The sequence below is a fragment of the Hyperoodon ampullatus genome, assembly GCF_949752795.1.
Source record: "Hyperoodon ampullatus genome assembly, chromosome: 4".
Taxonomy (NCBI): domain Eukaryota; kingdom Metazoa; phylum Chordata; class Mammalia; order Artiodactyla; family Ziphiidae; genus Hyperoodon; species Hyperoodon ampullatus.
The window spans coordinates 105,673,780-105,690,495 of NC_136917.1; the positions used below are offsets into that span (position 1 = coordinate 105,673,780).

The following is a 16,716-nucleotide window of genomic DNA, read 5'->3' on the forward strand; positions in this document are numbered from 1 at the left end:
TCCTACTCTTTCTGTACCACCTATCCTTGAGTTACAGAAAAAAAATTTTTTTTTAAAGTCCTGGTGAGATGAACATTCTCTTGTTTTTAACTGAAATGATTATGTCTTTTGTTTCACCAAACACTTAAAAATCATGCTCTTACTTCAAAAGTATTTGTTCAATCATTCATTCATTGTCTGTTAAGCAGTATCCGTATGTCATGTTGTCATGTACTGTTCTTGGCAACAGAAATATAACTTTATAAAACAGAGACATTCCTGTCTTTATGGACCTTATGTTTTATTGAGAGAGTCTAACAATAATCAAATGAGACATAATATTTTTTAGTCGTGGTAAATACAATAAGGAAAGATAGAACAGAGTTAAGGAAATGATTGGGGTGGTTATTTTAGATAGGGCATTCAGGGAAAGCCACAATGAGGAGGTGACATTGAAATAGATTTGAGTTCATATATGTATTCAGCCTATATACCTGGTATCTTTGAATATGTGTTTATGAACTGCACCCTAAAAAAGTGTTGTAGTGTCAGGCACAAAGCTCATAGTTTCTTTAACTATAGTGGGAATCTTTCAATAAAGCCATGTATTATCATCTTTCCATGCAGTGAACAGAAAAATAATAGAAATGTGTGTTTTAAAATCGTATATTAGTAGGTGATATTATATTTTACTGAATACATTGCATTTTTTATGCCACATATTTTTAGTCTTTTAAGTTATTACAGATCTTGGGAGAATATAACTTATTCACTCAAAATATTCTTATTTTACATTGTATCTTTACTTACATTAAACAGACTTAGTAATTCTTTTGTTAAAGTAAATTAAATATCTTTTGTGTTTTGACCATAAACAAAGATTTAGAAAAACCTGAAATAATTTCACCTTTTGATACTTTGATGTTGAAGCTCAGGATTTTAATATCTGACTATAGTGTTTTATTTATTTTTTAAAAATTGAAAAATGTTACAGAAATCAACTACTCAAACATGCGTATCTTTAAAAATGACTTTGGGAAGAATACAATAAATATATGGTATTGAAAGTCTGCTTGAACCAGAACTAGATGACCTCCATAGTTTGTTTCAAGGTTCTGTGATTCTGGATGTGTGATTTTGTGAATATTATTGATGTACTTTTAGTTGAATGTACATTGAGGGAACAAAGGAGGGAATATTCAATTTGTATGGAGTTTAAGAAGGATTTCACAAAGGACTAGGTCTTTAAGGGTAAGTGGAAGTATGACAGGTAGATAAGAAATTGAGTGTTACTTTTCCTCAATAGCAATAATAGCTGCATTTATTTAAAGTTAATATTTATCTGCTCTACTTATATTAACTTAACTAAATACTTACAAAGTTATTCAGTCTTGGGTTTTTTTTTTTTTTAACTTACTACTATTTTTTTTTTTAATCTCCGTATTTTACCTCCTTTTTTTTTTAACCTCTGTTTTACAGATGTAGAAATGGAGGCACAGCGACATTAGAGTAATTCATCCAAGATCACATCTAGTGGTGGTGGAATTTGACTTCTAAATCAGGCTGTTTGGCCACTGTACTGTTGTGCCAATCTTATTGTTTATCTTTGATAAGTTTTAACTTATGAAAGGATTGAATTTCAAAAACATTTTCCTATAGAAGTAATATTATAATTAGTGATTATATTTCTAGAAAATCCTTCCCAACTTAGTTACTACCTAGTATCACATCTCATGGTATTAGAGAAATTAATTATTACTGTCATGTGTAGCGCTAATGATTGGCATTTCTAACTCAGATGCTAAATACATCTGACACTGCTGCAGTAAGTCACAATAAGGATTCTGTCATATTCCTTTTACCTTAACTGGCACTCCTTCACGCCAAAGCATTAATTTCCCTTAGGCCTGGGGTTGAACTAGTAACACTGATGAAGTGTGGAGCAATTAGAGAACTGGGGATGAGGACCTGTGGTGAATTGGAATTTCTTATCAGCGTAAGCATGTAGTGTGTCACATTTGTTCCAAGCCTGTCTCACAGCCCATTTCTTTTCCTGAGGGCTCCCAGGATTGGCTTGCTCCTTTTCTTTTCACTTGGATTACCTATTGCTTGCAACTAGAACTTTGTTCCCTCCCTGAGTTGCAAAGAAGAATGTGGTCTTGTAGAGTATTTTGCCTTCCCTCCCAGACATTCAGCACACTCTAGTAAAGGTTTTTACTGCTAGAAGAATTTGTAAAAGTTATCTCCCCATGTAACTTCTGACAGACCATGAGCTAATTATCTATCTAGCTAGCTAGATATTTATTATAAAGATCCTTTAGGGAAAAAAATAGAAGTGCTAGATGATAATGATGAATCTTTGCAATAAATTCTTGGAAGTAGAGAGGTTTGGATTGTGAAGAAGAGATGAGATGGAAATACTAAGGGGCATTGGTTAGAGAAAGGGAGACTTTTCTCCAACAGTAGAAATTACTTGGGAAGTAGGAACTTCAACAAGCTCCATATTATAAATATATGATAGTAGACTGCCATCAGTTAATGTCACAGATAAGGCACTGCTAAGGCTATGGCCATTTTTCTTTTTTTCGGTACGTGGGCCTCTCACCTCTGTGGCCTCTCCCATTGCGGAGCACAGGCTCTGGACGCGCATGCTCAGCGGCCATGGCTCATGGGCCCAGCCGCCCCGCGGCATATGGGATCTTCCCAGACCGGGGCACGAACCCGTGTCCCCTGCATCGGCAGGCGGACTCCCAACCACTGCACCACCAGGGAAGCCCCCATTTTTCTTTTTTTAAATAAACTTAATACTTTTATCTTTGTGATAAGTAATAAAAGCCTTTTGAAACAGTAATCTTGAATTGCTTGTTTTTTATATATAGTTTTAATGTCTGCCCTTTACACAGTGCTTAGCTGATTTTTGTTATCTTCTACCTGTTGATTTCCACTGTTTGCCTCTGTGCAATGATCCACTAGAAAAAGCAGTGCCATAGTTTCCTGCTTTCTTTTCCTGAAAGAAAAAGTCATACTGGAGGGTTCTGCTCGACTAAAGCTTCATTAACTTGAGTGTTTATTAAGTATTTTTTATCATTTCTGAAGATTTTGGCTTTTTTTATGGTGAGTATAAATAATTGATTAGAAAATAGTTCCAGTTCTTTATGGTTTATGGGTATATGCATTTAAGTGTTCCATGACTAGAATCATTTATTTCTGGATACAGTCTTGCTCAAAAGAGAAGCCATGCCTTTTTTTCCTCAAAAGTTTGGTTTTATTAGTAGCTAATTCATTAGTAGAATTTTACTTCTGTTTAAGTTTATGCTTACTGACTTCCCGCTCTGTTGTCTTAATTAACGTTGAGACAATGAAACCTTAATGTATCATTTATTCCTAGACAGTTTAGTTGTTTGGATAGGTCAGATGTTTCATGTTGATTATACTAATCTTTTCCTAGTCCAATTTTTAAGCCAAAAATGAATTTGAAAAGAATCTGGATAACTGCAATTAGAATTGCCAACGAAATATATATTCTAGTCAGGAGGGACAGATAAAAAAGCTTCGGTAAAATTCGGTAATGAATTTCGGTAAATGAAATTTCGGTAAATGAATGAATTTCGGTAAAATTCATTGTAGTGTAAGTAGTAACTTTAACTGAGACATTAAAACTATTTTTTAATTTGATTTCAACTAACATTTATTGAGTACTTATTCTTGACTTTAATAGAGAGTTTCTCAATCATTACTGTCAGAAGTAGTTATGGTCATCATAGTTCTTTCTCTTGATAGTCACTAAAAATTTTTTTAAATCATAAAGAAAATGAATCATTTAATAAGAGAGAATTGGCCAATTAGCTAAGTTTAAAAAAAAAAAAAAAAGGACTGTAGAACCTCTGGCGTTCACAAATCTCCTAAGAGAAATTCCTGCAAACCACTATTTGAGGTAAGAATGCTGGGCAGTGGGCTAGGTGTACTCCTTTACATTAACTTGGAGCTCTGATTTCTATACAGGTCTCCTATAAATATTAGCTCATTTAATTCTTATGAGGAAGTGATAATTATTCATTCTCATTAGCAATAACCACATATCACAGGCTTTGATGGTGGCTTAGAAATGGTAAATATGTGAATGCCAACAATCTATTGTTTATTTAATTAAAGTATTACAGTCATCATCAGTAAGCTTTTTTAAGATTTTGGAGATCATTTGCCAACTCCTGTCATTTTGTAGATAAGGAATGAGTCCTAAAGAGGGCTTGTCTGGTTGCTGTACTAATGCTAGTTAGTGACAGAACTACCTTGATTCTACTGTTTAATTACTCAACATATTAAAATATTAACAGTGAATACATTTTTCTAACAGTTAATGTTAGGGGTGCACATTAAGTTTTCTTGGCTTTTGTATTTGGCTTAAAATTTAGAGATAAGTTGAATTTTTATTTTGAATTGTTTAATAGAGCTTTATTAGCACACTTAACAAAGTTTGAAAGTATTTGCGATATATACTGCATTAAATTGAGAGGATTATCTTGTAAAAATAGCTACAACTCTTTGCGATTTTTTTTAACATCTTTATTGGAGTATAACTGCTTTACAATGGTGTGTTAATTTCTGCTTTATAACAAAGTGATTTAGCTATACATATACATATATCCCCATATCTCTTTCCTCTTGCTTCTCCCTCCCTCCCACCCTCCCTATCCCACCCCCAAAATAGCTACAGCTCTTAACTCTGAGGTATGCAGAGTGCATGATATATTGTCTTTCAGTCTTAAAATGAATAATTTTCTTCTTTATTGTGAATAAAGTTCAGTGTTTGACATGTATAGGAAACTGAATATAGTGAAGAACAGTGGGCAAATTTATGCTTTATCCTTTTATTTCATCTAAAAAGTAAATATTCGACTTGTAATGAAAGCCTGCCTTGCAAGGCACTTTCCTGGGAATGGAGTTGGGGCTGAAGAAATGAGTTAAGTACAGTTCTAGTTGGGGAGAGACCCTTAAATTACAGCTCAGCATGATAAAGTCTGTTTTGGAGTTATGCATATGTTTTTTAGTAGCCAGGAAGGTTTTATAGAGGAAATGAATGTTGAGGAATGAGGAGGAATTGGTTAGAACAAGCAAGATGATTTGTAAATGTCAAATATAAATTTATTAGTTTTGACTAATAGCTTTTTTGAGTATAGATCTGTAGGGAAATTTTTTATATTGTCAGAAAATACTCTTACAGTTAAGGAAGAGTCGCAGAATTTAGGGATGTCTTACATTAAACCTTTTGTTTGTTACTTATCAGTATTATAATAAAACATTTATGCCTGTTTTGCTTAGAGGTAAAGTAGCTTGTTAACATCTTTAAAAATATTTAAGTTTTCATCAACATTTTAATGACTGTATGGTATTGCTTTACATGAGATATTGCATAAATTTATTCAACCTACTGTAACTGGAAAATTATCTTTTAAAATAAACAACTAGGGACTTCCCTGGTGGTGCAGTGGCTAAGAATCTGCCTGCCAGTGCAGGGGACATGGATTCGAACCCTGGTCTGGGAAGATCCCACGTACCGTGGAGCAACTAAGCCTGCGAGCCACAACTACTGAGCCTACGCTCTAGAGCCCACGAGCCACAACTACTGAGCCCACGTGCCACAAGTACTGAAGCCGGCGTGCCTAGAGCCCGTGCTCCGCAACAAGAGAAGCCACCACAATGAAAAGCCTGCATGCCGCAACGAAGAGTAGCCCCTGCTCGCTGCAACTAGAGAAAGCCACATGCAGCAATGAAGACCCAATGCAGCCCAAAATAAATAAATAAGATAAATAAATTTATAAAAAATAAACAAGTTAATTTCAACACATTTGGTGTTGAAATTAATAAAATGGTTTATAAATTATATTTAATTAGAATGTCCTGTATTCTTGGAAAAAAGCATCTTGATCCTTGCACTCTATTTCTTTCTTTTTTTTTTTTTTTTTTGCGGTATGCGGGCCTCTCGCTGTTGTGGCCTCTCCCGTTGCAGAGCACAGGCTCCGGATGCGCAGGCTCAGCGGCCATGGCTCACGGGCCTAGCCGCTCCGCGGCACATGGGATCTTCCCAGACCGAGGCACGAACCCGCGTCCCCTGCATCGGCAGGCTGACTCTCAACCACTGCGCCACCAGGGAAGCCCCTTTGCACTCTATTTCTTGTTGGTCTTCCACTTTGCCTTATCAATTTATATCATAAGAAAAATATCTAAAGTTTTTTTCTAAGTTTAATCAAATTCTGAAAAACGGCTTTCTATCATCATCTTCAGCAGAAAATCTGGAGCTGCTGTTACTGAATATAGTTATGTCAAATTCATGCATTCTACTATGTTGTAGGTCTAATTAAGATATTTAGGGTGAACCAAGGCATTTTATTGAAGGTTTGTGGTTTTGGACCTTAGTTTTAAAGTACATTAAATTTCTTATTCTTAATTCGGAAACAATAAAAATTTCTGCTTGTACTTTTTACTCTAAAGAAATTAAATTCCGTGGTGCAAAACATCGATGTTGGCAAACCGGACTAATTCTGTAAACATTTAAATTTGAAAACCCATGTTGTTTGAGTTCAAATCATAGTTGTTAATAATTGTGTTTTCCAATTCCCTGTCATTTTACCTTCTATGTATTATGTGTATATAATTCTATTTGTAGTAACAATTTGAACCATATGAAATTGCTGTTTTGTAGGTCAAAACAAATATCTGATTTCATATGATTCAATCAATACGTCTGTTAAATACAATAGGGGACTTTATTCATATTCTTTAACTGCTTTCCTACCAAAACCTTTTATTTTCATTTCATTTGTTTAGCAAAGGCCTCCTTATTATCAGTTCTGTTTACTGTGTCTGTAAGTGCTGGAGCTATGATATAAAACCAGATAAAGGCCATGATAGCCTGTATAATCAACCCTGGGATTCTAGGGATGGTCTGTGGGGAGGAATTCTCCCTGCCTATTCATGATTGTTTTATGCTTTTATCCGCTTTGGCATTATGTGGAAGAATTTCTCTTGGTGAAATTTAGATAGCCCTCAATTCTATTAAAGAACTTACTGGAAGTAATTGTTTTAAAAAATGCAGTTTGGGTTTTTCAGTCATCTACATGTATAAGTTCATCAGACCTTTCTTAAGTTTCTGGACATCCTCTCAGTCACATTGCCAAGATCTTGACCTTGATGTGGTTATTTTTCAAGATCTCTCAAACTTTGTCCGCTTTGGTCATTTCTTTGGCTCTTTTGACCAGCTACTTAATTATCCTGCAGATTTAACCTTTAACTCCACATCTTTCATTTCTCTGATGTTGGACCTGAGCTACTGAGTCATGCAGACTTGTAGTTGCTTGGCAATTATTCATTCAATTCTTCCTTAACTTTTATGTCAAAATTCTCACAACTTGCTGCCCCTCCCCTCTTTTGTTTTACAGATCAACTCCCCACCCCATCATGGTTTTTAGGGAATGATCTGAGGACTTTGAAATGATAGGTAATGAGTTTTCCAAAATGACTATATCCAGTGGAAAGCAGGACATCAAAAATCTTGACCTAGTTTTTCCTTATCCCACCCCACCAAGTTATGTAACCTTTGAAGACCTCAGTTTTTCAATTTAATACGTCTCATAAAGTTTTACTTTCAACTTAGGCCTTTTTTCTCATCTATTTCTGATTCATAAGCAATACCCACAGTTAACTCCTTTTTAGAATATTTAGCAGCCCCCTTATATTGGTTCCTTCCCTTTTGCCTTAAGTATGTATATTTTCCCCCTTACAGATGTATATTTTTATATGTGAACCTTTCTAGTAACTGTCAGATTTTCCTCTTACTTCTTAATTTTTCCAAGGAATAATTATGGCCATTATTCTCATTCTATCTTTACATAATCGCTTAAGTTTAATCTTTACCTATTGATACTTTTCTTGCAGAGATAATTATTAACCTCATGCCTAATTCCTTTTTTTTCCTCTAAAAAAATGTCTTAATTTTGCTTTTGTTTTTGAAGCTGTTTTAGTTTAGGCTTGTATGGTGTTGGTCGGACTATTTCAGCAGATATCTGATCTAGCTCTTTGCTTCCAATTACTTTCCCCCCCCCTCCACTTTATTTTTCCACTGTAGTGGCAGAGTTATCCTTCCAAAATATATTTGGTTTAGTTACTTCCAGGCTTAGGATCCTGGACTTATTTCTAAGTACCTGCAGAAGAGTCCGTTTTGGGCAGCCCGTACCAAAATCTAGCTGTGTGGAACTGCTCATTGTTTCAGCTCATGCCATTTACATTCTTGGTACAAATAGGTGTATCTGTCTAAACTTGTATTCCTTTCCTGTCTGACAATGGGATACTACTTTAACCTTGTGACATTGGTTTAGATGTCACCTCTGTGAACAAGTCTTTCCCAGTTCTCTAATGTAGATTTAATCACTCCCTTTCCTGGAATGCTCCCATGACCCTGGGCACTGACCTCTACCATACCACTTATCACATATTATTTGTAGGTGGCATGAGGGGTGGTTAACATTTTAAGAGTTTGATAAAATCAACACGTGATGGAAGAAATAAGTTGTCCTCTCACCTTGATCTTAGATGTGGATTGTTTGCAAGACCTAAGGTAGACTAGATTGTAGCCAAATCAATGGTATTTACATGTCAAAAGATAGAGCAAATTTTAGATAGGTTTTCGTCTAAAGAAATAGGATTGGAAAGTAGTTTTGTCGTTTGAAAGTCTAGAAAAACAGTTTAAATAGCCAGAATTGGGCATACTTATCCAGAACTATTTAGTGTTGGAGTATTTTATACTCTAGAGGGCTGTTTTGTGTATTTCTTCAGACTTCATCGCTACCTACGTGAATGAAATATCCCTCAATGATGCCTTTTGCTCTGAATCACTACATACCAAGCAGCCTGTTTATAATTTGACTTCCAGTGTATCATTAAGACAGTAATGGAGTGGAGCACTTAGTGAACTCGAGCATCTGATTCACTTGATAGCTTATGTTTCGCTGTATATTAGTTGTTAGAACTCTTACAAATCTGATTATTGCCAGTCTGTCTGATGTAGAATTGGTTGGACCAGAGAAACGTGTTCTGTGTATGTTCTGAATGGCTGAGGATACAGCCAAGGTGGGAGGCCTGTGGTAGGGTTGTTAGTCCACTTCCTTGAGCTCCCTTCAGCCTACAACTTTTCTGTCAGTGGCTTTAGGATTCTGCCAGTCACTGAAACTAAAACATTCTGAAATAACCTTTGAGACATTTCTGTTTTATTCTATAGTTGTTTCCTTCATGGTCAGTCACACTCAAAAGTCTGATTGGTTTTCTACTGACCAAGTTTTAGTTTTGTTCTTTCCTTCCTAGTTTCAACTGTTTCTACCTTAGTCTTAGGTTTTCTCTTTAATTGCTCAATATATTGCTGTGTCTAATTTTCCTTATATGTTACTTGCATTATTTTATTCTCCTATCCCTGACTGTTTAAAAAGCCTTCCAAGGTGATCCTTATAGACACCTCAGCTTGATGCCTCCTCTTGGTTTTAAAGACTCTTAACAATCTGAAATTCTGTCTTCATCTGATTTCTCACAGTTCTTTGTCATATATTAAAGTCTGCTTTGGTTGAGTTAAGCTTTTTGCTGTCCCATGGTTACTCTGTTCACATTTGTCATTTAGCCTGGAAGCCCCTTCCTTGATTTCAGTTTACTCATCCACTCTATGAAACTTTTGTATTCAATTTTTTGAATTTCTGTAACTGTTGTTCATAGTACTATGCAGTTTTGTGCTCCAACATTGTCTTAATAATATTTGTTGTTACCTAATATGATAATCTTGGATTTTAAGTTCTGTTAAGACAGATTGTTTTGTAGTAGTGTCATTCATTCTTTCAACCCTACTATGTATGTTGAATTATTCTAAATGTCATTGCTCTGAGTATTTGGGTTATAATAGTCAGTGAAACACAAAAGTCCTTTGCCAAGTTTCTAATAATAGCCAGTAAGATATTGGATGTATGTTAGGCAGACAGCCTATATTTGTTAATTAACTTTTTGTTTGCTTTTCTCATTTATAGATATAAATAAATAATTTCTGTAGTGACATAATTTGAATTTATAGATTTCTAACATTGTTTGGCCAAGACCGTAACTCATTTGTTGCTATAATATATAGTGATTCTATATAGTTCTTATCACCAGCGTAAGAGAGGCTGCACCTCTCCTTCTTGCAGTACTGCTACTACCTTTAGTGCAGTTCCTCCTTTCATACCTGGGCAGTTGTCTTAGTGCTGCTGGGTTATCCCTCATCCAATCTTTACATGGTATCCAGAGCAACTTTTCTTAAATACTGATCTGGTCATATTACTTTTCATGGGTTTCCTTATTGTTTTCAGGCTAAATTCTAAACCTGTAAGTTTTGCGCTTTAGTATCTGGTTTTGGACTACTGTCATCCTATGTGAAGCAGATATCACTGATGGTTCATCAAGCTGATTCCACTGTCTTGACCCATGCTTTACTTTCCATAATCCCCTTTCACAGCTTTTTGCCCTTAGTACTCTCTCTCTCTCTTCTCTCTTGCTGTGTTCTCATAGAATCCTCTGCCTATCCTCTCATAACTTTGTATTGTAAGGGTCCATTTACTCTGTTAGTGGACTGGTTGCTCATTGATGGCAGGGACTGTGCTGTTTCTCCCTATTGTGTGCAGGTGGTTCAGTGCCTGTAGTTTGTTACTTGATAATGTTCATTGAATGCACTGAAACGACTTAGTGCATTTGGTTGGAAATTAGGGGTCTGGGTTCTGGATAAGTCTGTGACTGAGTAGTTCTATGGTCTTTGCTGTTTGGACCCTGATTTCTTCATTTGTAAATTGTTCAGAGATGGTTTGCTTAAATGCTCAGTGTGTGAATTCTAAGTTTTATGTGAATCTAGATTGAAATAACAAAGTTCACCCCTTCTTTTGTAGTATAAATCATTTGAGCATCTCTAAGAAGTCTGTTTCAACATGTCTAGCTATCACTAAAATATGTAAAAAGTTAAGAAACCGAAAATAGCAACGTCATTGGGTAACAGCCTCTTTCTTTTTTTTCCCTTCTTACTTATTCAAGCGGGGTGATAATTAAAACCCTTTGGGTGGTGTGAGTCCAAGTATGTATGCTGATTTGCCTTCTGATGCTAAACAATGTATACTTTGTTTCAGTCTTTTGTCAGCAGCAGAGCTAGTTTAATGAAACAAAACAAAATGTCAACTCCACTGAGGTTGACATAATATTGTTCCAAGTTTGAATTTTAAAATTGCTGGGACTTCTGTGTTTGATCCCTGGTCGGGGAGCTAAGATCCCACATACCCTGCGGCTGAAAAACCAAAACATAAAACAGAAGCAATATTGTAACAAATTCAATAAAGACTTTAAAAATGGTCCACATCAAAAAAAATCTTAAAAAAAAATTGCAAGATGTTTGTTTTTAAGTTTGGGGAGTTTTATTGTCAGTATTGTCAAGCAAGGTAAAATACTGCTGTTTGATATATTTTATTCCTTGGAGAATTGTTTAATTTTCCTTGGTAAGAATTTTTTTAACCTACCCAGAAACGATTACTAACAAAAATTGAAATGATCATTCTTCTGTAGACTAAAGGCAAATAACTTTTTCTTGCTCTTCATGGCCTCAGGTTAATAGATGTGGAAAGGTTGAAACCTAAGTTGCCCCAGTGTTTCACCCTTCTTGGGTGCTTATGAGCTATTTCAAAATTGACTTTCCCCAGTTCCAGTTATCAAGAGAATTGGGGCCTAGGGGCAATGAATCCAGACAGAAACCATCTCTTTGGTCAAGTTATTGTTTTGAGGCCCTGATAAAACCATTAAGGCCACTTGGGTCAATGACCCATATGGTTGTGTGTTTGAGAGTTAAGCCATGATGGACTTTATCGTTTCAGTGCATATCTACCCAGTTTAATAGTTTTTCTTGTGAAATTTATGTTTGTTTATGCTTAAATTTACTTAAGCATTATCTTTTAATTAAAAATAATGAAAAATATTCAGGAAATTTGGTTTTTAAACATTTCAAAAATTCTGTTTTGTATAAACTTAGACATACATAGACATTTAAGTTGGTGAGTGAAGGCAGGTTATTTAAATGGCTTGTTTTTAAATTTCAAATGATTGTATCTCTTAGTTAATGAATTGAGTACTTTATATTTTAATATGTTAATCCCTGGCGTGAACACTGTAATTGTCAATTGTATAGTAATGTCTCAAAAGTTGATCTAAGTTTAGTATTAATAATATATTAAATTGATAGCATATAATTCTATAAAATGGTTGCCATTTTGAAAATATATTCCGAGGACTCTTTTCTAAATATGTATGAAAAGGAATAACTTTGGGGACATATATTCCATATAATTTAAAAATTACTTCTCCAAAAAATTAGGTAGATTCTTGTATTGGGAAAAAAGCAACATATTTTCTTTCAGTACCACATATATAGTCATCTAACAGCTGATTCATTCTCAGAAAGATTTATTGACTTCTATTAGAAAGTTGGAAGAAAACTTCTATTATATAATATATTTAACCCAGTATATAGATGAGGTTTTGAGAAAGTATTTTCAACTGCATTTAAAAAGATGGAAATGGCATAGTAAGGTAAATGAATGAAGTGAAGTTACACTTTTCCATTGAATGTTTTTTAGTCAAACAAAATACAGCATTGAGAAAGACGTTTGCCTTTCTTGGGGTTGATCTCTTTAGTTCCTCCTTTGCTTCAATATACCATCAGTCTCTGAATTCTTCAACAATATCCTTAGAATGCATTTTTCTTCTGAGTACCAGAGATAACCACGGTAATTTAAAGCGTCATCATTTCTGGTCTGGATCATTGCAGAAGCCTAGTTGCTATTCTTAATTCTAGTCAGTTCAATTTGCTGATTTTTGTTTGTTTTTGCCTTCACATGGTTTACATTCTTCAGTAGTGGGTTTATCAGCAGTTTATGCTTAGTGATTTGGAGTAAGAGGAGAGAGTTTGGCAAGATGCCTCTTTTTCCCATTTCCTCACAGTCCATGATATATATATCTTCCAGATCAGTCTTTCTGAAATGCCATTTAATACCTGTAACATTTATTAGGTGTGACTAAGATATGATTTCTGCTATTAAGGAGCTTACACTTTAATAAATTGTTTTATATGTTTATGAGAGATTGTACTAGATGACCTTGAATATACTGTGATACTATCACATTTCTTTCAAGGCTAGATTGAGGTTCACTTTGTCCACAAAACTTTCCCTGGCTAAAAAAATTATCTTTTGCTTTTAAGTCTATAATCTCAAATAGACTAACCTTCTGACCTACTTGATAATATATTTCTTGGCCTTGTTCTGCCTGAAAGAGTTCTTTGTAGCGGCATTCATTGTATGGAGATTGCAGAACTTCTATCACAATCTACATAGAAAATAAGATAGTAAATTCAAGTGATAGGAAATGTGAAAGAAAAAAGGTAAAAATGTAACCTTTGATGTTAGGTGAATATAAAAGTGGTCTGAATCTTAACCCAATTGGTAGAATTTAAGGCATTAAAATATCCACAGTGAAACCAGAGTTGAGGCAGGTTTCAAAGGCATTTTAAAAACAGTCCTGTTTAAGAGCCATTTTACTTTTTTAAAGAACAGTAAGTACATTTTTGTTCTCTTTTTAAATTAGGCATTTGTTCTTTTACTAATTGATTTATAAGAACTCTATATAATATCTAACAAGTGAATTTTCCCTTTGTGATATGAGTTACATATACTTTTTCCAGTTAGTCTTTTGACACTGTTTATATTGTTTCTCTGTGAATAAATTTGATTTGACTTTTCTTAAAATCTCATATTGTTGGAGCAGTTTTAGGTTCATAGCAGAACTGATCAGAAGGTATAGAGGGTTCCGTATCCCCTGTCCTGGCATGTGCGCAACCTCCCCCACTATCGACGTCCCACATCATGATAGTGCATTTGTAACAGTGGTGTACAACCGATTGAACAGTTTGTTACAGTTGATGAAACCTGATTTTTTCAAAATTTTTTGTGTTCTTTTATCACTTAGGAGACATGTCATTTTTTATGGTATGATTCCATTTATTTTGTTTTTTAAATTTATTTTTTATAGAAGTAACATTGGTTATTTTTTGCAAAGTCTCTTCTATTCTTGAAATTAAAAACAAAGTTATCCCATAATAGTAGTGATAATAATGACAATAACAACAAATAGTACTAACTCATATTGACTGCTTACTCTGTAACAGGCACAATTACTAACCACAGCTTGATTAGTAGGTAGGTTGAATTATTAGCTTCATTTTATAGAAGAGGAAATAGAGGTACAGAATGTTTGAATAACCTGTCTAGAAGGCATGCAGCTAGTAGATGGCAGATTCTATCCCAGGCAGTTTGGGTCCAGAGTCCATGCTCTTAAACCAGATAAACTATACTACTTTTTAAAAAACATTTTAACATTTTTTTTAATGCACTTGTTTGGCATTGAGGTAGGAATTCAACTTTATTTTTGGACTGCTTAGATAGAGGAAGAGCCAACAAAGAGGAGTATAAAGAAATGGTCATCTAGGTGGGAGTAAAACAAGGGATTTGGTAGACCTTGTTGGGATTCTGCTGAGATTTAAGATAAGGAAGGATAATTTGGCAAGATGAAGTGATTGTGATTGTAGGTGTTTTAATGGAATGGGCCGAAGCAGAAGTCAGATGGGAACTGTGTGGGCATATGAGAACATAGAAGCAGTGAAAACAAGTCTTTTGCAAAGTGGCTACGTATTTGAAGAAGGGGGGTGCTGTAGAATAAGAGAAAATTATTGGCATTTTTTAGAAAGGTGAAAAGTGTTAAAATGCTGATAGGAAGGATATAAATAGAGAAGAGATTAAGGAAGATACAGGAGGGAAGCTATTCATTGGTTAAGTTTCCTGAAAATCAATGAGAGGATTTGCTGTGAAGCATAGATAGAGGGATTTGCTTTATACTGAAGATGTTCTGATATTTCTAGAGGGTGTGGAAGAAGAAGGGTGAAGATGCAAGTGATTGTGAGCTTGTCGGTGGCAAGTGAGAGTTCTCATTTGATGCTGTTGTTTTTCTCTCTGGGAACTAGATGTTCTGTACTGAGTAGAGAGTTAGAAGTTTGGGGGGGGGATAAATTAGGAGTTAGGGATTAGCAGATACAAGTTACTATATATAAAATAGGTAAATAACAAGGTCCTATTGTATAGCACAGGGAACTATATTCAATATCTTGAAATAACCTATAATGGAAAAGAATATGAAAAAGAATATATGTGTGTATATATGTATGTATGTATAACTGAATCACTTTGCTGTGATTGTAAATCAACTATACTTCAATAAAAAGAATTTTTAAAAAAAGTTTGAGGGAAGTTGGAGGTGTGAGGAGATGGGAGAAGGTTTGAATTAGGTATTATGGAGAACAAGAGAGGGATTGATGAGAGCAAACTACGGGCATTTTTGGACCTTGTTGAAGACCCACCCACTGGAAGTTGGTGATGACAGCATTAATTAAAATTTTTTTTCTAGTGACTTTCAGGCCAGTTCTGCCATCACACTTACTATAGTTAATGCTCTTTAGTCATTCACTACCACCCTAGAATTTAAAAAAACGCATACTGCTTTTAGACCTAGCCAAGGTAGTGTTTTAAGTGTGTTGAGTAGAGTAACTCTGGAGTAGGATTGAAAAAAACAAAATCACCATTTTTCACTTCATTTTGGTACACTTAAGTAATGGAGAATGTTTCTTGGGAATAGATTTTGAATGTGTATGCTACTTTAACTTGTAGAGGATTATGAGAGGAGATCACATATTTTAAGTTTAAACATATGTGGTCTTGAATACCTAAATGGCAGAATAATATGTATTTTGGTAGTAAATCCATCTTTCTTAAAGCATAATTTTCAAAATGTATAGAAAGCTTTTCAGCAATGTCCTCAAATCTAAATTCGTTCATTGTTAAACGTGTTTGTTTGTTTCTTTACACAGGGTGTGATAGGTATACAGCTGGTTGTTACCATGGTGATGGCCAGTGTCATGCAGAAGATTATACCTCACTATTCTCTTGCTCGATGGCTACTCTGTAATGGCAGGTAAGGCAAGGATAGGCTGATTCTGACTGGCACTTTCAAATCTTTGTTTAGTTTACCAGGCTGATTAACTTCCTAGAAGTTAAGTGCTAATTCCAATTTTCTAAAAACATGAAAAAAGAAAATAATGAGGAAAATCTAGCTTCCTTATTTCTCTTACTTGAGATATTAGTAGTTTATCTGTTTAGTACAAAGGTAATAGGGTCATGGTCAAGAATTTAGTCCCTTCCTTCTCTATCCCTTTCTGTCCATGGCCACTGGAACTATCACATGACTTTTCTAGTTACCTTTAATAAAAGTCGGTCAACAAGAGGAAGAGACTATAAATCGAAGTGCTTAAATATTTTTACCATTGTTGGAAAAAGTGACTCAAAGCACATATCCTATTATTGGTGACTTACTTGAGAGTTTATTATGAGAATTAGGGGCCCTTTTTTTTACTGCAAATAATTTTAAACTTTAATTTAGTAAGGAGGCGATGAAGTTGTTTTGTAGGATTTTAATTTTGTTTACTGCACTTTAAGCTTACTACTGTCCCCTCCTTCTGCAGAGGAGGTAAGTTACCTTGCTGAAATTTGTACAATAAAAGAATAAAATCAAAAGTAAAGAAGTTAAATATAGGAA

General features: G+C 34.7%; 1 protein-coding gene across 1 annotated transcript in view; it reads left to right on the forward strand.

Moving 5' to 3' along the window:
- Positions 1-15,997: 15,997 nt before the first annotated feature.
- TMEM161B (transmembrane protein 161B) overlaps positions 15,998-16,716 on the forward strand; it is a gene marked incomplete at its 3' end in the record, with an annotated part of 47,635 nt that continues 46,916 nt past the window's right edge. The window contains exon 1 of the mRNA XM_079703122.1: positions 15,998-16,095. Coding sequence (XP_079559248.1) covers positions 16,022-16,095 — 74 coding nt within the window. The 5' untranslated portion in view covers positions 15,998-16,021. The remainder of the gene's footprint in view (positions 16,096-16,716) is intronic.